At 41.1% G+C, this 22,835-nt stretch overlaps 1 protein-coding gene across 5 annotated transcripts in view; it reads right to left on the reverse strand.

Moving 5' to 3' along the window:
- The window catches only part of Ltbp1 (latent transforming growth factor beta binding protein 1), a 386,831-nt gene that overhangs the window by 330,378 nt on the left and 33,618 nt on the right, over positions 1–22,835 (reverse strand). For all 5 annotated transcript variants that reach the window (XM_078029401.1, XM_078029398.1, XM_078029399.1 and 2 more), the window contains exon 3: positions 6,771–7,068. In XM_078029401.1, the coding sequence (XP_077885527.1) occupies positions 6,771–7,068 (298 nt within the window). The remainder of the gene's footprint in view (positions 1–6,770; positions 7,069–22,835) is intronic.

The raw sequence follows: 22,835 nt of genomic DNA on the forward strand, positions 1-22,835 counted from the left end.
GACAGGGTCATGCTAAGTTGCTGAGGCTGGCCTCAAACTTGTGTTCCTCCTGCCTCAGCTTCCTCAGTCACTGGGATTACATGCATATGCCACCACACAGAGCTCCTTAGCTGTTTTAACAAGTTCCCTGAAGGTCCCAATATTAACTATTCATGCTGCAAAAAAAAAAAAAAAAAAAAAGTCTGAACACTCCCTGAAGTTTTAACTGTTGATTTAGCTTTATAATGGGCTTTTATTTTTTTTTTCTTTTGTGAAAAATTCAAATAAAGGGAATGAGCTTGAGTTTTCTTGTTCATCCGAACTTTTCAAAGTTCATCTGCTTTGGCAAATACTTCCAGGAACATTCCACAAGGTCTTCCATTCTTGAAGGTAGCACAGCATGGAGTCTTTCTTGAAGACTCACAACCACAGAGACTAAAAGATAAGAACCAGGCAGAGAAAAAGCACAGCGCCACACCCTCTTCTCATCATGGTGGACGTCACTCATCACCCCTCCTATCAACTGACCCAGAATAAACATCAAGTACTTGATTCTCGAGAACTCTGAAAGTAGACCCCATCGTCTCTGTGTGGGTTTCAAAGGGCCTTCTCTATATTTAGAAAATATCTGGCACACCATAAACTCATTTGATAAATACAGAACACATTTGAATTATTCCCGCTTCTTAAAAGAACACTTTCTAATGTGCTTCTTTTATCTTCGCCACATCTCTGGGAAGATGATAGAAAAGAGAAATGATCAATGCCATTAAGTAAATTTAGTTCTCTCATATGGATTGAGACAGGGGGGAAAAAAAGATTTTCCAGAGGAACCAAGGGCTCCTTTGCCACATCAGGACACCATTAGATGACGAAAATGGCCATCCTGGGAAGAAAGACTGGCTACATGTGAGCTCTCCAGATAGATCTGACAGCCACATCCTGAGTAAAACCAGACTTCCTGCTGGAGCTCAAAGACAGGAGACTGGGCACATTTTCTCCTACAAAAGTGCTTCCTCCTTACACAGTTCAGATAACGGCCCCCATTTGGCAAAGCAGTGATCACTGTACCAACATTCCCTAAACAACCAGAAGACCGTAGCAGCTGAAGAATGTCCCTTCTGACCTTCACCTCGTGCTCCCATGGTCAAGTGTCTGTGACACCCATCATGATGAACAAGGATAAAAACGAGCACTTCATACAAGTCTAGACGGCCTCATTTAGCAGCACCGAGAGTCAAAATGGCTGTAACAGGATGAAAAATCTCCAGAAAGCTGGAAATGTTTGAATTTTGCCCTTTTGTGGATTCTTCTGGCCATAATTTATAAGCATTAACATGTTTTTATATATAAAAACAAAGAAAGACCCTGGGATGCTCTTGTAATCTAACATGCATGACCACCTTGACAGCTACCCTTGGCAGGAGGCAAGGACGATAGCAACCTGAAGCTAACATGGGCTCTAGAAGTATTCCAGTATTGTGAAGTAGAATAAAATGTAAAGAATCAGAGAAGTGTCTGCAAATGTTTGTGTACAGCAAGATAAGTATATTTTTTCTCTTCTTCAGTTCATGGGATATTCGTGATGTGGTCCAGGAGACTAGGAAAGTAACACAATAATAATAAACATCAATGAAAAGCATGAATGAAATTACCAACTACATTAATGACTAATGCTGGTCAAAGTCCTTCCAAACCCGTACCTGACCAAGTAACCAGCTTTGTACTGCTGATACCTAGCTGCTTTAGTCCCTAGTTGGGTACAGAGGATGACCAACTACTCTAAAATAAGACTCTGTCAAAGACCACGCCATTCATCAAGTACCAAATACCTTCAAAGACCCTGGAGATTCATGATCTTACTGAGCAATCCTCAAAAACCAGTAAAATGTAAAGGCCTCCACGTCCTCCCTTTCTCTCATAGTCGCAAGCCAGGTCCTTATCTGATTCTTTCTCTTTTGCTTTCCAAGTTCAACTAGGTGCCAAGGTTTTTCATGACTCTAACTCAAGGTCATTTCCATCCTCTGCATTATTACCTCTACTGTAACTGATTCAGAGCCATCTTCTAAGACCATTTTAGATACCACAATGAGACTAATCTTCCAAAGCCCAAGTAAAATTACAGGATTCTTTTACTTCAAACTTCCTTTTATTAGTCTTTATTACAGAAAATTTCAAAAATATAAAAAGGGAGTGTTTTGTAAGAAACCTCCTTATCCAGCTTCAGTAATGATCACCTCACAGATGATCCAGTTACCCTGTACCTCAACCCACTGCACTATTGTGAATTAAATCTCAGACATCACACACTTTCATCTGTAAATATCCCTCCTTCCAAACAACCACAGTGCAATCACCACAACCCGCCAAAACCAACCATCATTCGCTCAGACCATCAAGTTTCTAACCAACTTTAGCATTTGCACAAAACTATTGGGATCGGTTAATGAGTTTCTTAAGCATTTTTTTAAAAACTATAAGTTCTTCCTCCATTGCTTTTATTTTCTATTTTGTATCTCTCTCTCTCTTTTTTTTTTTTTTTTTTTTTTTTTGGTCATTGCTTTGTTGAAATCTTTATCATTACCCTGGTTTTCAACCAATCTTTCATGCCTATATGACCACTAGTCTTCATTTATATCAAGCTCCAATTGAATCATATCCTAAATGTACATATGTTCACAGATTTCTTAATATTTCTCCCTGACATGCTAGTCCTTCTGAATGTGTGATTCATTTCTAATGAGCAGAATATTGTGGCAGTGAGGGTGTGCCTTCAACAGGACCACAAACTATAGTCACTGTGGCTTTCCCCTGGCGCTCCTAGGCTGGGATCACTGACTTGGGGAGGGACCAGCAGCCAAGTCATAAAGACACTCGAACAGCCATTCGGAAAGGTCCACACAGAGAGAAGGGGAAGCTTCATTCCAATAGCCAGTCTTGGAGATGAGGCCTCCTTCTGAAAACCAAGGGTGTGAGCCATGCCGTAGTGGATCCCCAGCTCAGCAGAGCTCTAGAAGACAGCTGCCCTGCTGATTTCTGGACTTGCAACCTCAAGAGAGACTCTGAGCCAGGGCTCCCAACCATGTGCCTCCTGGATTCCTGACACACAGACTGTCAATCAGTAAATGCTGCCTGCTAAGCTTCGAGCTGATCTGTTATACAGGAGACAATTAACACAGCCCGTGCTCTGATCTCACATCCCTGCCTCCTCCAGAAATGCACTGCTCAGTTCTGTGTCTGAATTAACTGACTTTTCAAGCTCACAAACCACCTTCTCCAGAGGGCTCTCCCTGAACCTCCACTTCCCAAACACTCCAAAATCCAGAAACAGCCACTTCTTCCTTTGAGTCCCCACAGAACTTTGCTAGTATTCTGTTTTAAGTCGAGCACCTACAACCAAATCAGCCAAAGGTTAAACCAATCCATCTAATATCCACCTACCTAAAATGTGTTATTCTAACAATCCAGTTTCACCAGCCTAAGCCGCCTCTCCCACAGGCCAGGCACACTCAAGCCTCCAGGCCTCTTCTCCAGCCTTCTTATGCATGATTCCTGCCCTCCCTCCTTCAGGCTCTTCCTTAAACGCCACTTGTCCTCAGCGCCATTCCTCACAGTCTGTCTTAAGCCACTGCCCCTCTTCACCTGACACCCACCCAGCACTCCCTGGCCTCCACTGCCACAGCACATAACACACCAGAAGTGAATTTAATGACACCACTTGTCAGTGGTCTGGCCCTCTGCAGACTGTGCTCTTCAGGAAAGCAGGCACTGGGTCTGGCTGCTCAGTGGTCCCGGGGCCAGAAACAGCACCTACTCTACAGGGAAATACGTGACAAAAACTTGCTGAACCAATGGTCAAGACCAAAGCACTTCACATGCCACGGGATGAATGTGAGCATTGACATTCTGGCACTATAAGCAACTTTATTTTAAAGAGGCCTAATCAATTTCCCCCTTGTTAAAATAAACAACACCTTGAAAAACCCTAAAATAGGCAATGTTTTTTAATTAGAAGACAAAGTGGCCAAAATGGACCTATCCCATAGACTCCCTGGCAGTTTGATTAAATACAATTTGAAATGATTGTGTCATTACCTAATTTGATCAATGGGCCAACAGTGTCAATTCCTTTGTGCTCCTCTAAGGTTATAGATCACTTATTTCAAAATCTCCTTAAGAATAGGATTTAATCCTCCCTGCAGGGACCAAATAAAGACCTGCAATCTATAAAAGCATATCAAGTAAATCAGAATTGATAGCAGCTTAGGCATCTCTTCTTACCCAAGAGCACACAGCAGGCACACCCATGTACTCATGCCTACAATCCAGTACCATTAAAAGCATCTTGATTCAGCAGACGAAGTCTCCGGAGGAAACTACCTAATGACTTTTATTTTACCAAAGCCGAGTCAGAGCTGAAACCTTGGCCTCTTTGACCCACAGCATTCTTGTCTAAACTACAACGTTGCTAGAACAAGAAGAAGGAGAAGAGGGAGGAGGAGAAAGAAGAGGAAGAGAAAAGGAGGAAGAAGAGCAAGAAGAAGAAGGAGGAAAAGAAAGAAAAGCAAGAGGAGGAAGAGAAGAAATGTTGTTCTTTTATCTAAGAAATGGTTCTTACTAACAAAAATCCATATATATGTACACACACACACACACACACACTCACTGTGCATGTACATATGTATACATTGCACATATATATACATATATACACACACACATTGTAGAGGGGCAGATTCAAAGAGTAGATGGTGATACTCGAGATTGACAATGTTGCTATAAATTACTTCACAGTTTATGTAAGTAATAATGGTAGAAAAAATACTTGCAATGCACAGTAATCTGACTCTCTTGATCGCCAAAGCATAGTTCAACATAGAATTGTTCTTTGTTTTTAAGATCAGAACAATGCTGGAAGGGAGATGTCTGGCTATGATATAATCAAAGCTTTATATCATTCCAAGGACACACAGTTATATTCATAATCTGGCACCAAAAAAAGCACTATTATCCTTTAAAGAAAGGGTGAGCAGCTGCAGTTCATGGGCCAAATCCAGCCCTCAGCTTGTTTTTGTATGGCCCCTAAGAATGGTTTTTACATGATTAAGAAAAACATCAAAAGAAGAATAATATTCCATGATGTGAAATTTATATGAAATTCGAATTTCACTGACCATAAGTGAAGTTTTTTTTGGAACACCATACACAATGTCCTTCTCTAGCATTGTCTAGGCTGCTTTTCTGCTACAATGGCAGAACTGGGTAGCTCCAACAGAAACCATGTGTCCCACAAATCTGGAAATATTTGCTATCTAGTTATTTGCAGAAAATATTTGCCAACTCTCTCCAATAGGGCCTATGTGCTGGGACAAACTACCTATCTTCAAATCCTAACACTGTCACTTATCAATTACCTATGTGATCTGAAACAAACCACTTACCCACTCTGAACTTCAGTTTTCTCATCTGTAAAGTAGGGTTAATAACAGTACCTACCTTACAGGGTCATTGTAAACTGCAAATTAGTGATACATGTGGGGTATTTAAAACAGTCCCTCTCATATAGAATGTTCTTACTAAGTTTTAGTTAGACCTACCATTTCTTCTCTTAAGAGCTCCAGGATGAGTTTTCCAACTGAAATGCCAGCAAAGCGGTTAGACTCCCATCTAGCCCCCAAATTCATTTATTACAGTAGAACAGAAGTAGTACTATGAGAAAAGAAGAAATGAGACAAAAATGGAGAAAACAACAGAAAAAAAAAAAGAGAGAGAGAGAACCACCGGATGAATAAAAGGAGAAAGGAAAAAGTTCTAAGGACCCCACTGAGCAGGAACAGTAGGTGGCCAGTTCAAAGGGGAAGTATCAATTAGGATAATTTCATCTATAGCATCAGATTAAATAACCTCTGTGGGCTCACTGAATACTAAACACCCTGTGGAAATTGTCTCTACGTGGGGAAGAGCATTTGAAATTCCAAGCAAGTGATTTACACATGAACTGCTAGGTCGGTCCATTTTTAAGAAGGGGACTTCCTGTATTTTACATTCCTAGACAAACGACAAGTGATAGTTGCAGTAAAATCTGCATCTTATTATCCACGTGGAGCAGCCCATCAGGAGGAGACGATTTGTGTAAGGACCCCACGCGTCCGAAGGGCTGCTTCTCATGCTGCTCACAAAAGGACGGGGATGATCTTTCCTCCCCAGAGTTCTCATCTGAATCAGCACAGTGCTTACTCCCTAACCCTAAGGGAAAAAAACCACGTTCCATAAATAGAAAGCAAGCTCATTCACCAAAAATGGACCTGCCCTGCATGGCAACTGGGAGGTAAGCACGGTGTTAAAAGAAGATACACTGAACCTGCTACTGAGGTTAAGGAATTATTTCCTTCCAAGGACTCACATTCATTTGAATACATTCTCTGTACAAAGCTGCGTTCCTACCTTTCCCATTATTTTAAAAAATAATCATAGTTTGTCTTGCTCAAATTATTACTTCAAAACATTACAGCACAACCCTCTCCCCTTAAAAAAAGAATTTCAAACTCACAACTCTGCCATAGTCGGGCTTACTTATTATTCTCTTCCAGCATTGGTTATCCTAGTTATTGCTATGGTTCATACTTACAGTAAATTTGCCCTGCGAAAGTTAAAAATACACATATCAAATATTTTTAAGAGTCTTGAGGAAAGGAAAGAAAGACACTATTATCCAAGTGATCACTGCAAACTGCAGGAAAAGGAGAGTGATTAAGGTGTCCCTCATCCAGAGGCAAAAATAAAACACTCACTGAGAATGCATCTGCTGGGAGACTCCTACTGAAGGCTTTGGCTTGAGGGTCAAGGTCATCTGGGCCACAGGACTGACTCTTGGTAGAAGGTCTGCCTTCTTAGATGCAGTGTGCTTTACTGCTTGCTCAGGAGGAACCCAAGAGGAGGCAACCCCAGGATTCTGCCCTCCAAAGACTGGTGACGAAGTGTCCTGGGCAACTGTCGTCTCACAGGCTTTGCCCTTGGTCCCCGGTTTACACACACAGAGTTGAGGCCGGAGACACATCCCTCCATTCTGGCATGGCGGAACACAGCTCGCTGCGAAAAGATAATAGGAAACACAGCTTTGACTTCACTAATTTACAGTAGACTTCACTAATTCTCCTCAAGGATTAACAGTAGCATCCCGATGCTCTTCCATAAAATAGAGCTAACCTTAAGCACTGATGATGATGATGATAATGGTGACAATGATGATGAAGATGAAGACAGCTATTATCTATTAATGGCGGCCTGGGTACCCAGCACCAGTCAAACATATACCAACAAATTTGATTCCCCAGAAGCTGATTTTAGAAGATATCTATTGCCCATTTTACAAATGAAGAAACAGACATGAAGGTTCAGTATTTTGCCAAAGATCACAGGATTGTTAGTAAATACAAGAGCTGGGACTCAAACCCAAGTGAGCAGACCGCAAAGCCATTCTGTTAATCATCTTACTACAACAGCCTCCCAGAAACACATCAGAAAACACAAGAAAATCTTTAGAAGATATTCTGCTATTATTAAATCGTGTTCTGTGGTTTAAGTTTAAATTTGTTCTTAAATTTCTAAGTTTAAATTCTTTTGCCTAGACTAAAAAAAAAAAAAAATTCCAACCCCCAATAGTGTTCTCCAACAGACTTGCACAGGCCATCAGAGCTTAGAGAGATAATTTTAAATTTTTCAACCCACTCTTTTGACATATGAGAAAACAAAAAGCAGAAAGATGGAGACTCACCCTCTAGGTACCCACTAGTTTACATAATAATCCAGTGGACTGTACACCATCCCTAATTTTATAACAAAAGGCAGCCAAAAAGAAACAACTTCTTCATCTCCTGTTTGCTAAGATGCCTGAGCTTTGAATCACCAGACTTTTGGCCAAGCAGTTATAAAGTTAGCAGGGCCATGTGTCATAGGCAAGGTTAGTGGATTTGATCATAGGCAAGATCCCTTGGAGCTTAAATGTTGCTGACTTAAGTTTTATTAGGTAACGCCACAGTTCTCTGGGCATAATCCCTTCAGGCCCCTTCTCTGTTTGTTCAAATACATGTATTATACTACCCTCTCCTATCAGTCCACCTCTGACTTAAGCACTTAGTCCTAAAGTCACACTACAAAATCTCTCAGAGAATTCAACACCAGATACAGTCCACAAAACAATTACAAAATATGTAAGGGATGTGAACCACAGGAGACTCAGTTATCAAAAGCCAAATCACCAAAACTTAACCCTGAAATTCTCTATAAAAGAGAAGACACTTCTCCCATCTTACTACAGTATGTTTCCAATTAGTTATAAGAAACAATAAGAAATGGCCCTTGGGTGTCAGAAGACCAGTGTGACAAATTTTCAACATGTTAGGAAGGATTCAGAAACAACATTTTAACTGTAGCGAGCTCTCTAGGTGACCTTGGAGTAAGTCGATTAACCTTGCCCCCTGCACCTGTGTGTGTTTGGGGGCATCACAAGGACAGCAGCTGCTTGTTCTAAAATGGTCCCCATATTAGACTTCCAGAATTCAAATTCAAATTCAAAAGCTATGTATTTCCAGAATTCAAGATGCTTTTCTTAACTGACCAAGCAAACTCTGCTGCAGGATCTGAGATACTATGCTGGGGTCCCTGCTCAGCCATGATTATTTACCGAATGTCACACCAGTGGGAAGGAACTCCACCCAAGCAAACAGAAGCGGCCAGGAGCAAGGATGGGGCCACCCTTTCCACACTGTGCTTCTGCCAGAGATCACCCCTCAGGCATTCCCTGTATGCATTCCCTTCATGCTTTCAATTAGAAACACGTTTCAGTTTAACATCTGAGAATGATTTCCGCTTCTCCTCCCTCCCAAGGTGTACTGCAAATGTCTACTAATCTACCAGGAAATCTGCACAGAGCTGCCTGCAGAGGCTGGCACCTAGGTAGGTGGAGGCCAAGGACTAAAATCATCCAGCGTGCCACTCAATGTGCCAAGGACATGTGTCTTTAGAAGGATGTAAATGGATTAGAAATGTAAAGGGGATTCTTTTGTTTTTTTTTTTAATTTTTCAAATTCTGCCTGTGGTAATGGGACAGGGAGGACAGTAATAAAAAGGGGGAAAAAATACCCAAAATTCACTATTTGCTACTGAAGAAAAAGAACATGCTGTATAACGGAATGGCTATGCCACCCTTCTGCAGGAAATTTCTGAAGAAGTATGAGAAGAGAATTTTCTCTTCCACCTATGCCACCCAGACTCAGGCAGGATGCCCCTGGAGCATGCAGATGAATAGGGTTTGGCTTGAACTGGGGCACAGGTGACAGAAGCCATAAGTGCCAAGACAAGCCCCTTATCTGACGAGAGCGCAAAACTCATGTCCTCCAATCACACCATTTTTCCTGCAATCTTTGCCCCCCAGGCCTTAGTGCTACTTACAGGGCAGAAAGACGGGTGGTTCTCAAAGTCAGTGCCCAGACCACCACTACCACCAGCACATTAGGAACACTTTGGAAATACACAGTCCTGGACTGCCCCAGGGCCATCTAAATCTGAACCTGGAGCCCAGCAGTCTGTGAGTCCCCTCCAGGTGACTCAGACGCACCCTCCAGTTTGAGAACCACTGGCATACAACATTTGGAAACTGATGATCTTCCTCCAGCAGTTTTGAGGACTTATATTTTTATAATTGCGCGTTTAGTGTTTTCACACTAGACTTGCTCTTATTTTATTACATTCTTGGCTATGATAAATGTGTGTGTTTTGTCAGACCCTTTTATTTTTAATGTAAAAGAGGGAATACTTCCTCAAATTCAAATTCAGATCAAATTCCCAGGATCTCTATGAGTCCCTTTCAAAAGTCACATCTACTTTGTGGCCAATGCAAAAATTTGTAGGTATTTACAAGAAAACTGTTATATTATAACCGAGGTGTTGAACTATAAAGAATATTATAAATGATGTCGCAGAAGTACTTTTTAAATGGAGTTTTTCCCTACCAGTTGATTCTGCATATACCTGGTCAGCTGTGTTTAGGCACAATCAGCTGGGGCTACATCAAGGTCTTATGGTGAGGCTGGGCACACACTGCCCAGGCTCATGCTGCCTGTTAGCATCATCTGGGGCATTTTAAAAAACTCCCCAAACCCAGGCCTAACTCCAGATTAATTAAATCAGAGTCTCTGGGGGAGGGTCCCAGACACTTTTTAAACTCCCAGATTTTTGCAACCTTCAGCCAAGTCTGAGAAGCAGTAGTTAGGGAACAAATCCTACCCCAAACCTGCTGACAGGTCTTCCTAAAATGCTCTTTGAATCATGTTTTTTTTTTCCTCAGAAACTTATAATTCATTTTTACTAACCATGGGATAATTTCAAAGTCCTATACATCTGGACTCAAAACCCCTTTCCACCCTCACTTCTATTGGTTCACCCCTGCATAAGAGCCCAGGTTCTCTAGAATTCTCGCCTCCTTGTCTCTGCAGACAGGGTGCCCTGTTCAGGAATACATTGCCCCTCGATTCCAGTCCCCAAGTGCTTTTCTTCTCTGTTTTTCCCAAATGCCTGCCCACCCCTACCAGGATCTTGGCACCATCTGAGCTCCTGTCCCACTTTTATCATCCATTTCACATTCACATGTGCTGTGGCATGTTATTAATCTTTTTTTTTACAGTTATCTCTTATTTACCAACTAGATGGTCAAGTGTGAGGTCAATTAAATGGCAGAACGTTCTGTACCTAGGATAGGATTCTGAGATTCATTATTGACTAATTCCAAGTGATGCTGGGATTTCAAGGCACGGCCAAGGGAATGGTAGTCGATGACTTTTATTTCATTATATAATAATGTCTACACCTCCAAACTTGGTTTGCATGGTACTCACTTGAACACTCTCCAATCCAAAGCAGATGTTTTTCCAACAAAATTAATATTCAGATATACACTAAAAACACACAAGGTCTGTAGTGAAATTTAACAGTATATGACAGTTACTTATTATAGAAACAGTTTCAGAAGCCCATTTCCAATGTGTTCCAGAAGAACTCGGAAGGGGGAACAAACTGGTTACAGACAAAGAGAAAAGAACATCATAACTAACTTGTAGGAGCCGTGACAGGTTACTAAACCTCCAATACAGAAGCACCTTGAGGGAGCTAGCCTGAGAAGTTCAGTGAAACAGAAAAAAAGAGAGAGCTTCTGAGAAATACTGTTTGTGGACATGAAAAAGAAAAGGAGGGGGACACCCAACAATTAATTCAGAGGACAATCCTAGGCCAGGACTTCTGCTCAAGAAACCACAGAGAATTAACCCTCTCACTGTCCTCCTCCCTTCCAAACACAAAGCAATGGCAAAATTATAGTTTTACATTTAAAAAGATCATTTTTTATGCTAGTCATGATGGAATAACAGTTGCAAACAAGTCTTCTTGTCATACACAGCAAGAAGGCTGGATGGAAGATAGAAAACATCTGTTTGTAACGCTGGACATCTGGCAGCCCAAGACTGATTCCCAAGAGAAAGGAATCCATGAGATGTAGAAGAGCACTCTGTGGACCACAGACCCGGGTGGAGCGCAATGGCTTTGCCCAGCCGAGGAGACAGAGACCTGCTTCAGGAGGCTAAGCAGCTAGAATTGCAGGGCTGAGTACTGGGGAGAAGGGACCTGCACGCAGAGGCAGAGGCAGCCCAACACCTGCAAAGCATCTCCATGAGTCTCTGCCTGATGCGAAGCTGCAGAGGCACTGGGTGAGGTCCGGCAACCACCACCCAGGACCTGGGAGCTGCAAATTCCCAGAGCTACTCCAGGGCACAGGCCCAGTTCTGAGCAGCTGGGGTCATGACATGTAGGAGAGGGCCCAGAAGTAACCACCTTTCCAAAGCATAGTATTCCTTCAAAATCAGACAAGAACAGTGCCCAGAAAGAGAATGAACACACAAAATTAAAATTACAAATACAGGTGCAAAATATCCACGTAAAATATTAGTAAATTGGATATATCAGTATTTAACAGAAAAGCAAGCAGAATTCATCCCAGAAATACAAACATGTCTCTAATCTAAGCAGATATATCAGTGTAATTCCCCATGTTAAAAAAGCAGATGAGAATTCAACTCAAGGAATGCAGAAAGAGCTTCCAATAAAATTCATCACTTATGCATGATAACAAATAAGAACTATTAGCCAACTATGAATACAAAGGGCCTTCCTGATAAACAGTATCTACAGCAAACCCCACAAAAAAACCCACAGCAAATATTACGATAGCAAATATTATAAAGTGTGTAGAAGAATCCCTGTCAAAGTTGAAAACAAATCTAAATACTCATAATAACCTCTAATAGTCCATGTGGCATTGTAGGTCCCAGGCAACAGTACACAACAAGGAAAATAAAAGGCCTAAGTGCTAGAAAGGAAAAAAACAAATGTATCCTTAGGTGTAATTCTCCTAATTTTCTACATATTTACCAAAAAAGCCTACAAACAATTATAGCTGATTTAAAAAAAAAAAAAAAAAAAAAAAAAAAGGTCAGCAAGGTTCCCATACTGGATTACTGGATTAGCCTAGAAAAATTAATATTATTCCTGTAACAATGAATATGCAATTAAATGTATATAGTGGGGGGGAAAGACACAATTCCCAAGGGCAACACTAATTATAGATATCTAACATAAATCTAACAAAAGCTATTCAAGACTTTCGAAAGAAATTACAAAGCATTTAAGCACAAAAAAAATCTGAATAAATACCAAGGTATAGTGTATGTGGATTATAAGATTTAATTCTGACACAAATATCTCCAAATCTTTCTAAAAATTTGAATTCCAATTAAAATCTTAATGACTTTCTCAGAAAAATTAACAAGCCAATCCTAAAATTTATAATGGCACACTGACAGGCTAAGAATGATCAAAACAATGCCAAAAAAAAAAAAAAAGATCATGAGGAAAATCTGCCCTGCCAAATATTAAGATCTATTATGAAGTTAAAACGATTTAACTTCATTTCAACTCCTAGTACACATAGAGAGCACCATTTTTCATGTCTCTCATTGTACACAAGTAGAGTCACACCATTGATGTCTTCATCCATGTACTTAGGGTAATAATGTCCATCTCATGCCAACATCTTTCCTGCCCCCATGCCCCTCTCTTGCCCTCTCTTCCCTTTGCCCTATCTAAAGTTCCTCCCTTCCTCCCATGCTCCACACAAGGGACTGACTAAAAAGTCTGTTTCCATCAAGTGTTAGCAAAGATGTAGGGAAATGGGAACATTTATATACTACTCTATCCACCTCTGCAAAAAGCAATGTGGCAGAATCTAGTAGTCATCATGTGAAAATGTCAATTTCAATTTGAGGCCGGCATGTGCTCAAGAAGACAGACACAGGAATATTCACCTGGATATAATGACAAATATGGGCACCAGTCAGTGAAAATAAGAACAAACCGTCGTGTGTTCACACAGTAGTTAAAATCATGATCCAAGTCTGTACCAAGCAACATGGAGAGATCTTGACAAAAATGCTGGCTGAGGATAGAAAATTATAGGATGCTACTTTATAATACTCTTCTCTATACTACAGTAACTGCCCTCACCAATTTAAAAACAATACCATGTGTTTTTACAAATACATATGAAATCAACAAAAGTATAAAAAATATGTACTGAAGCCGCCAAGTTTATGTCAGTAATCACCTCTAGGAAGGAAACAGAATGATGCAAAGAAAAGATGACACTGTATGAGCATATTTGTTTCTTTAAAAAAAAATAGGTAGCAAATATGATAAGAAGAAGACATGCATTAACTATGGGCCATAGATACACGGATGGCTACTATTGTATCTCTTGTACTTTTCGACTTCTCAAAATAAAAAAAGAATTCTTTTTTTTAAGTAATCAAATAAAAAGCAAATTGGAAATGGAGAAGAGTTAAACCGTGTTCCTCATCACAGGGTGAAGGTGTGATAATGCAATGGGGTCAGCCGAAAGTGGTAGAAAGTGACACCAAGAAGATGTACCCACGGGGCTTGCAGAAAAACACTGACATGAAGACCCTGCAGATTTGGCAACAAAATCCTGTTCTATTCCGATCTACCAAGCTAGCCATAAGAAAACATTCTTTCATCATTTGAAACAGTCAAAATTGAATGTATTCTCAGCTGGGTGCAATGGCCCACACCTATAATACCAGTTAGTAGGGAGGCTGAGGCAGAAGGATCATGTGCGTTAAAACCCAGCCTCAGCAATTTAGCAAGACCCTAAGCAACTCAGTGAGATCCTGTCTCTAATAAAATATATAGCAGCACAATTCAAAATAGCTAAACTGTGGAACCAACCTAGATGCCCTTCAGTAGATGAATGCAAAAATAAAAATGTGGCATATATACACAATGGAATATTACTCAGCAATAAAAGAGAATAAAATCATGGCATTTGCAGGTAAGTGGTTGGAGTTATAGAAGATAATACTAAGTGAAGTTAGCCAATCCCAAAAAAAAACAAATGCCAAATGTTTTCTTTGATATAAGGAGGCTGATTCATAGTGGGATAGGGAGAGAGAGCATCGGAGGAATAGACAAACTCTAGATAAGGCAGAGGGGTTGGAGGGGAAGAAAAGGGATATGGGGTGATTAATGATGGTGTAATGTGGTGATCATTATTATCCAAAGTACAGGCATGAAGACACAAATTGGTGTGAGTATACTATGTATACAACCAGAGACATGAAAAACTGTGCCCTATATATGTAATAAGAATTCGAATGCATTCTGCTGTCATACATAAATAAAAAAGGGGGGTGACTGAGGATATGGCTCAGTGGTTAAGCACTCCTGGGTTCAATCACTGGTACCAAAAAAAAAAAAAAATGAGTTGATTCTCTATTTTTTGCCCCAAATGTAAACAATCTCAGATTTCTTCCCCATTTGAATCTACTCCAGTTTGACAAGTTGATCTGAAAGTTGTTTAAAAGTTCAGTGACTGTATTTTTAGGAAGCAACCCATGCCCTAAAGCTCAGCCTCCATGCTTTTAATTCTAAAAACGTAACCCTCGGTTATATTTAAAACTTGTCCCAGCCCACACAGCGCAAACAGAGTGACTCTCTGCCCTTTGCCTTTCTCTCCAAACAAGTTGCAGCATGTCTACCACATGTGTCCTGGGGCGAAATGTGAGTCGAGCTGTGTCTTCCATGATCAGAGACAGCAGGTGAGAAAGGGCTCTGCTGTGCAGGTCTTCACAGCAATGCCCAGCTGCCCTTTGAAGTTACTCAATAACAAGAGAGTGATATCAGATCACAGGAGACAGAGCATGAGGTCACACAATTGCATCTACTGTCCGCTTCTTGTAGCAAACCTAAATAAACGTCGTACTTATGCTGTAGCTGTCTCTGGTCAGCTTCCTCCAAAACCCCCATGGAGAAAAACAAATTGTTCATTATTCCAGAAGACTGGATGGAAAAGGCATTGTGATATTTTGGTAGTTTTTTCTCCCGGAATAAGGAAGAATTCCACATTTGTGAATTTTCTAGATAGGCCAACTATGCCCATCAAGTGCCAATGCGCTGGATAACCTTTATGGGGTTTTGATCATTATGAAAATCCATTTGAAATACTTTAGGGGTATGGGGGTGTATGGGGGTGTTTACTGTCATGGTTCTCTTTTTCCTCTAAATCAGACTTTCTACCACTTTTTCCTAGACCTTTTGCTTTTCTAATCTACAGTAATGATTTCACCAAGCAAATGGCTGAGCACAGCATGAATTACACAGAATACACATCACAAAGGTCCTGTGCAGAAGCTTGTGGCTCTATGCAGGAGTTTAAGGCCTTTATGTCAAGTGCTCAGCCCCCATCTGCCTAATTCTCCAAGATCTGTGTTCTGGAAGGCTGAGGTTCTCTAAGCCTGAGCTCAGCAGGAGTATTACCATGTGATTTAATTTAAAGTAGGCGGTCAGCTGGGGCCAAACAAGATGCCATCAATAACTGTAAAATCACTCACAGAATATAACATAATTAAATCATGTCATGTAATGAAAAACAACCAGCAATTTTTCTGGATTCTGTTTCTGGCCCTTTTACAAAGTTTCTCTCTCTCTCTTTTTTTTTTTTTTAAGTCACAGAAAGTTAATGAAAAAAAAAAGAAAACAAAGTTAAAGATCTACAGTTAAGACTATATAAACATTGAATATTTAATTTTAAAAATAGCAAAAGTAAGAAGGGAAAAATAAACCAGAAAAAAAAAATATTTCAGAAAATGCTATTCTATAGAAGAAAATTAATAAAGTTGCCTTTAACAAAGTAAGACCAAAATCAAAAAAGAAAAAAAGGACTAAAAAGACAGTTAAAATAAAGAAAAATGCAATTAGTAAATAAATATGTAGACTAATGTCCATATTCATGAAGTCATCCAAAGAAATACAACCTAAAAACAAGAAGATACCTTATGACTACTTGATTTTTTTAAAAAACATGTAAAAAATATTAATACAAATTGCCACCAGGGTAGAAGTAAAATGATACAAGCCTTTTAGAAAGCATTTTAACCATATGCTCCTAATATTTCAGTAGCCTAATTTCCAGAAATGGATCCCAGTAATCAAAAAGGAAACAATTATGCACATATACAGGTCCAGGCATCCACAGCAGCATACCAACAAAAAAATTTCAAAAGAACCACACAGGTGGAGCAAAATATGGTGTTTTATACCCATTCAAAATTAAAATTACAAACTTTTATGCACTAAAGATATTATATTAAATTTCTTCTGGGATGTGTACAAGGCATATATGAAACATAAATGAATTTTACGTTTAGACTTGTATTCAGTTCCCAGGATGTTATCATTATGTATATGCAAACATTCCAAAATCTGAAAAATTCCAAAATCCAAAACATTTTTGGTCGTAGATATTTTGGGTTAAGGGATACTCACCCTGTACACAAACTTAACTAAAAGCCTAATTTTGGAGGACACTCTTGGAGCCAAGAGCTGAGTCTCAGTCAATGACAGGAGCTGGGCTTCAATCACAGGCAGCTGATTCAAATGAGGCAAAATGCCAAGCTGGACTAATTAAGCTGTCTCTGTACCTCACTTCTGCTTTCTGTCCACAAAGGCTGCCTGCCTGTGTTGCAGACAGTTCTTAGAAGTTGTGCTGATTCTGAGGACTGTCTGATTTGCAAATCATTCTTCGCACAATTAAACTTAACTAAGATGAACTCATCTGTTTTGATTTTAACACTAACAGCAGTATAATTGTACTTCATGTATGCACGTTAGTAAGTACACGGGTGGATGGGGAATACAAGTGTTTGGCAAATCTTAGATTTTACAGGCTAAACTATTATCACAAGGACAGTATTGTTAGATCTGATATCCTTATAGCTCATTGGAAGGAAGAGAATATATTCCCAAATAATTCATCTTTAAATTTGCTTTAGTACCATCTACTTTATCTTCATTCATTATGCACACATTGAGGCTCTACTTAAATACTAGCATTATGCCAAGAACTGAGGATAAAAAGATGGAGGCAAATTTCTTGATCTAAAGATCAGAGTCCAATAGAGAAGGCAAAAAAAAAAAAAAATAAAGTTATAGGGGGGAAAATGTTATAGGGCAAAAAAACATGTTGCAATAAGGAAGGTTTAGAAGGAGAAATGAGGGGCCCTAAGTGGACAATCAACCAATATTTGTTAATTACTATATTCAAGAGATCAAAAAGGATACAAAGAATCATTAGAAATGGTTTGCTTCCTTGAGGAGCTACTACCTAGTTGAAGACAGAAAATCTAAAACTGTAACCATCCACCAACCTGCCCAAGCGCATCTGTAGGAGCAGGCAGGGGTGAGATGGCGCTGGGCTCTGGGGAGCACAGGTCTGAGTCTGAGGCCAACCTCACTCCCCGACCCCCAGCTCTGTGCCCTTGGGCAAGCTGCCAAGTTTGCGCCTTAGTCAGCCATTCAACAAAACACTTTGCCCTGGGGGTAGAACTGGAGACAGGAAAACATCCTCTCTGTCCTATGAAGCTCACAGCCCAGCCTAGAGGACCAAGCAAGAAGTGACCACAACTATGAGGAGGCTTTCTGAAAGAGCACAGTGTGTAATGAGTTGCAGCAGGGCTTAGGGCATTAGAGAAGACCTAAGACTCTGAACTTAACAAAGAGACCCGAGAGACAAGAGAAATAACATATAGACCTGGCCTCAGAACATGAGGCCAAAAGTTAGTGGTTAAAAACTGCAAAAGTATCCAGCGGTGGTGGCACACACCTATAACCCCAGCTACCGAGGAGGCTGGGGCAGGAGGATCACCCACTGGAGGCCAGTCTATATAACTTAGTTAAGAACCTGTAGCACCAATCTGCAAAGCAGTATGAAGATTCCTTAGAAAACTTGGAACAGAACCACCATTTGACTCAGCCTATACCCAAAGGACTACAGCATACTGTGGTGACACAGCCACTTCAATGTTTACAGCAGCACAATTCACAATTGCTAAACTGTGGAACCAGCCTAGATGCCTTTCAATAGATAAATGGATAAAGAAACTGTGGTCCATACACACAATGGAATATTACTCAGTATTAAAAGAGAATAAAAATATGGAATTTGCAGATAAATGGATGGAGTTGGAAAACATCATGCTAAGTGAAATAAGTGAATCCCAAAAAAGCAGGGGCCAAATGTTTTCTCTGATAAGTGGATGCTAATCCATACGAAGGAACTTTGGATGAGGCAAAGGAAGTGGGGGGAGGGGTAAGATGGTAGAATGAGATGGACTTCATTACCCTGGGTACATGTATGATAGCATGAATGATATGACTCTACTTCATATACAACCAGAGAAGCAAAAAAAATTCTGCTCCATTTGTGTACAATGAATTGAAGAGTTTCCTACTGTCATGTATAACTGATTAGAACTTAAAAAAAAAAAAAGAAGATCCTGTTGCAAAAAAAAAAAAAAAATCTTTTTAATTTTTAAAGGGCTGGGGATGTAGCTCAGGGGTAGAGCACTTGCTTAGCATGAACAAGGCTGTGGGTTTATCCCCAGGAGCAAAAAAATCCTGCCACAAAATGATTAAAGATTTATGTCTCATAAGAGATCAGGGTGGGGAGCAGAATAATATTCTTACAAATATGTGTAAGTATAAATTAGTTTTGGACGCCTCTAAACATTATATAAATGAGATTTAAATTTATGGGGGAAATGTGTCTAATAATCTGGTATAGTGTGGTTTAGCGTGACCACCAGAACACTATTCTGTAAAATGGAAACCCACATTGATGCCCACCATATTGGTTTGCCAGGGCTGCCATGACAAAGTACCAAGGACAGAGTGACTCAATAACGAGAGTCAGTGTTTTACAATTCTTGAAGCTAGACATCCAAGGTCAAGCTGCCGGCAGGCTTGGTCTCTTCGGAGACCTCACTCCTTAGCTTGTAGGTGGCCATCTTCTCCCTGTCTTCCCTCAGTCTTTCCTCTGTGTCTGTCTTTGTCCAAATTTCTTCTTACAAAGTCCCCGGTCATATTAAACCAAGGCCACCCCAGTGAACTCACATTAACTTAACTACCTCTCTAAAGACCCTGTTCCAAACACAGTCACATTCTGAGGTCCTGGGGACGAGGACTTTGCTGTGATTTAAACACGGTTGGAGTGTGTCTCCCAAAGGTTCACATGTGGGAAGCCTGGTCCTCAGGGTGACACTGAGACTCAGCAGAACCTTTTAGGGGTGGAGCCTGGAAGGAGGTCATGAAGTCATGGGGGGGGGGCATCACCCTAGAAGGGAAGTTCTCTAGAACCTTCCTCAGTTCCCGCAAGAGCTCCTCCCTGCTCTCTGTCCCTGTCATACCTGCACCATGAGGCCTTTTGCCAGAGACCAAACAAATGGGGCCACCCAATCTTAGACTTTCAGTCTTCGAAACCATGAGCCAAATAAACCTCTTTTCTTTATACATTACTCGGCCTCAGCTTTCTGTTACAGCAACCCCAAAATGGACGAACATGGACCCCCAACATGGATTTGGGGGCAAATAATTCTGCCCCTAACGTCTACCATCACCATTCAGAATGTTCTGGTCAATTGGGGGTAATATGTAGAAGAAAGTGTGCAGTGAGACAATCTCACTGGCACAGATGTTCTCAAAAACAGTGGGCCCATCTTTTAGGATTAAGCCCTAAAAACAAACATCCCGTGTGTCTTATCATTCCTCACGCAGGGAATTTTATGTCCAAATATGTCCACTGCAGTATTACAAGTAAAGTAGAGGTAAAAGTTAGAATCGCCCTGCCCATAAAATAGAGAAGAGATAAAAATCACAGAGTGTGATAGTCTGTAAAAGCAATGCTTAAAGAGACTTTCGATGACATGAAACAATGTTTATGATGCAAAGAAAAAAAAAGTTTCCTACTTCCTCTTGAACTCACTCCAATCAGCCTTGGCCACCCACCTTTCCACTGACTCGGACATCGTCAGAGTCGTCAGGGGCCCTGAGACTGGCAGATCCAGCGAGGGTTCTAGTCCTCTCCTGGCCCAGTGGGTCTGTCCGTCTCTCCTTCCTCACTTCCTCCTTGGCTGCTGAGGTTGCACCTACCCTCCTCTTTCCTACCATACTTCCAGCTGTTTCAGTCTCTTCTGGCTCTTCTCTCTCGTCCCCGCCTCTAAACACTGAGACTTCCCAGTCTGGCTTGCTCTGTGGACACCTTGCGAGATGATCTCGTTCAATGCCATGGCTTTGATTTCCATCAAGACTGTGCCCAAGCCAGGCATGTGGCACATGCCTGTAATCCCAGCAACTCAGGAGGCTGAGGTAGGAGGATTACAAGTTTGAGGCCAGCCTCAGTAACACAGCAAAGCCTTAAGCAACTTATCAAGACCCTGTCTCAAAATTTAAAAAATAATAATAATAAAAAGGACTGGGGGTGTTGCTCAGTGGTTAAGTACCCCTGGGTTCCATCCCCAGTATCAAGGGGAAAAAAAAAAAAAAAGACTGTGCTCAAATTTAGATGTCTGGCCTTGTCCTCTTCTCTGAAGTCCAGATTTCCAGGTCCAGCTGCCTCACTGAATCTCCATGTGGGTGTCTAACATGTTCTGAAACTCGGGAAACCTCTCCCACCCCAAACCTCAAGGCCTGCTCCCTCCTAGCATCTCCCTAATGGCACGAGGGTGTATTCATGGGCAGGGGCTGCGGTCACACAGCCACACGGTGAGTGGCTTAAACAGCAGAAATGCTTCGGCTCACAGTTGTGGAGGCAAGAAGTCTGAAACCCAGGGGTCTCTGGTTCCTTCCGCACACGCAAGCGAGTCTGTTCCATTTCCCCCTCGGAGGCTCTGTCGGGAGGCGTCCTCGCTGGATGCTTTACTCCTGTCTTCACGTGACCTCCCTCTGCCTGTGCCTGGGACTTAGAGCCCAGCTTCACAAGGACATGAGTCTTCCTGGATTAGCACACCACACACACACACACACACACACACACACACACACACACAGCCTCATCCTTACTAATCACACCTACAAGGACCCCATTTCCAAACACAGGCAGGCTGGGAGGCGCTGGGGTTAGGACTTCAACGGAGGAGGAGACAGTGGGACTCCACTCATAATGGAGACCAAGCTGTCATCGTAGTGGATTCTTCTCTTTTTCTCCTACCGAATCTCGGAGCCGATTCCTCTCCACATTCCATTGGCTCTATTTTAAATACACATGGAATCTGACCATTTTTCTTACCACGTCCCCCTGGTCGCCTTGTCCCACACGGTCTATGCTCACCAGGCCAACCATCCCAAAGTCTGATGATATCGTGCTTTGGCTCCAAACCCTCCTGTGAAATTCAAAACGCTCACCTCTACTGTCTGCACACCTCTGCGACTCCTCCCCTGTCATTTCCTTGTACTCCCTTTGAGCCCTACACACCTATCACACTGGCTTCCTTGCTGGTCCCTGGATATGCCCACTTTGCTTCCACCACAGGACCTTTGCCCTGGCTGTTCTCCCTGCCTTAATATCCTTGGCCAGATAGTCACAGGCTCCCTTGTTCCCATCACTCAGCCTTTTCTGGGTCTGTCCTCTCCAAAAAATCAGACTCCATGGCTCTCTTCTCTTTCCCTGCCTCCATTCCTCTGAGGCACTTTTCCCTGACCTTATGTCACCTGTTCATCCAGTCCCCGTCTGCCTCTCCATCAAGGACATAAGCTCCACAGGGAGAGGCAAGGGCTGTTTTTGCCATTGGGCTAGAATACTTGGCTCCCAGAAGATGAGAAGTGATTGTTGTGGCAGTGAGTGTTATGCCTGAAGTAGGGAAGGAAAATCTATTTGAATGCTAACATGAATGATTTACCTACAGCGGGCAAGTTGTATAAATTATTCATTTTTTGCTTATACTACATTATACTTTCCAGATTTTCTAGAATATTCTGTTAGTGCTTTTATAGTACAGCAAAAATCAATAATGCTTTTTTTGAAAAGAGATGTTAACTCACTTAAAAGGCTGGTTTCGACGTATTTAAATTTTTAAAGGCTATAATTCCTACAACATAAACAATATGTGAGACGGAGTACTGTACACCAGGTTTTATGGCAACCACACTCCATTGGAACTTCTAGTATTTTTCTTTTGAAACTTAGTGCGATTGGTTAATATGTCTAGCACTCTCGTCAACATGTCTAATCTGGTTGAAAAGCTGGCTTCTTTTATTTTCATCATTCAAAAATGTTAAATAAGAAAAGCTTCTTTGAAAATCAGAGCAATAAAAAAATAAGCTTTATTAGGACCAAAGTGACTGCCAACTTGAGAATCAAATATCTGAAACTTGGTTTAAGATGAAGGAGAAAAAAATACAAAGAC

The sequence above is a fragment of the Ictidomys tridecemlineatus genome, chromosome 12, assembly GCF_052094955.1.
Source record: "Ictidomys tridecemlineatus isolate mIctTri1 chromosome 12, mIctTri1.hap1, whole genome shotgun sequence".
Classification (NCBI taxonomy): domain Eukaryota; kingdom Metazoa; phylum Chordata; class Mammalia; order Rodentia; family Sciuridae; genus Ictidomys; species Ictidomys tridecemlineatus.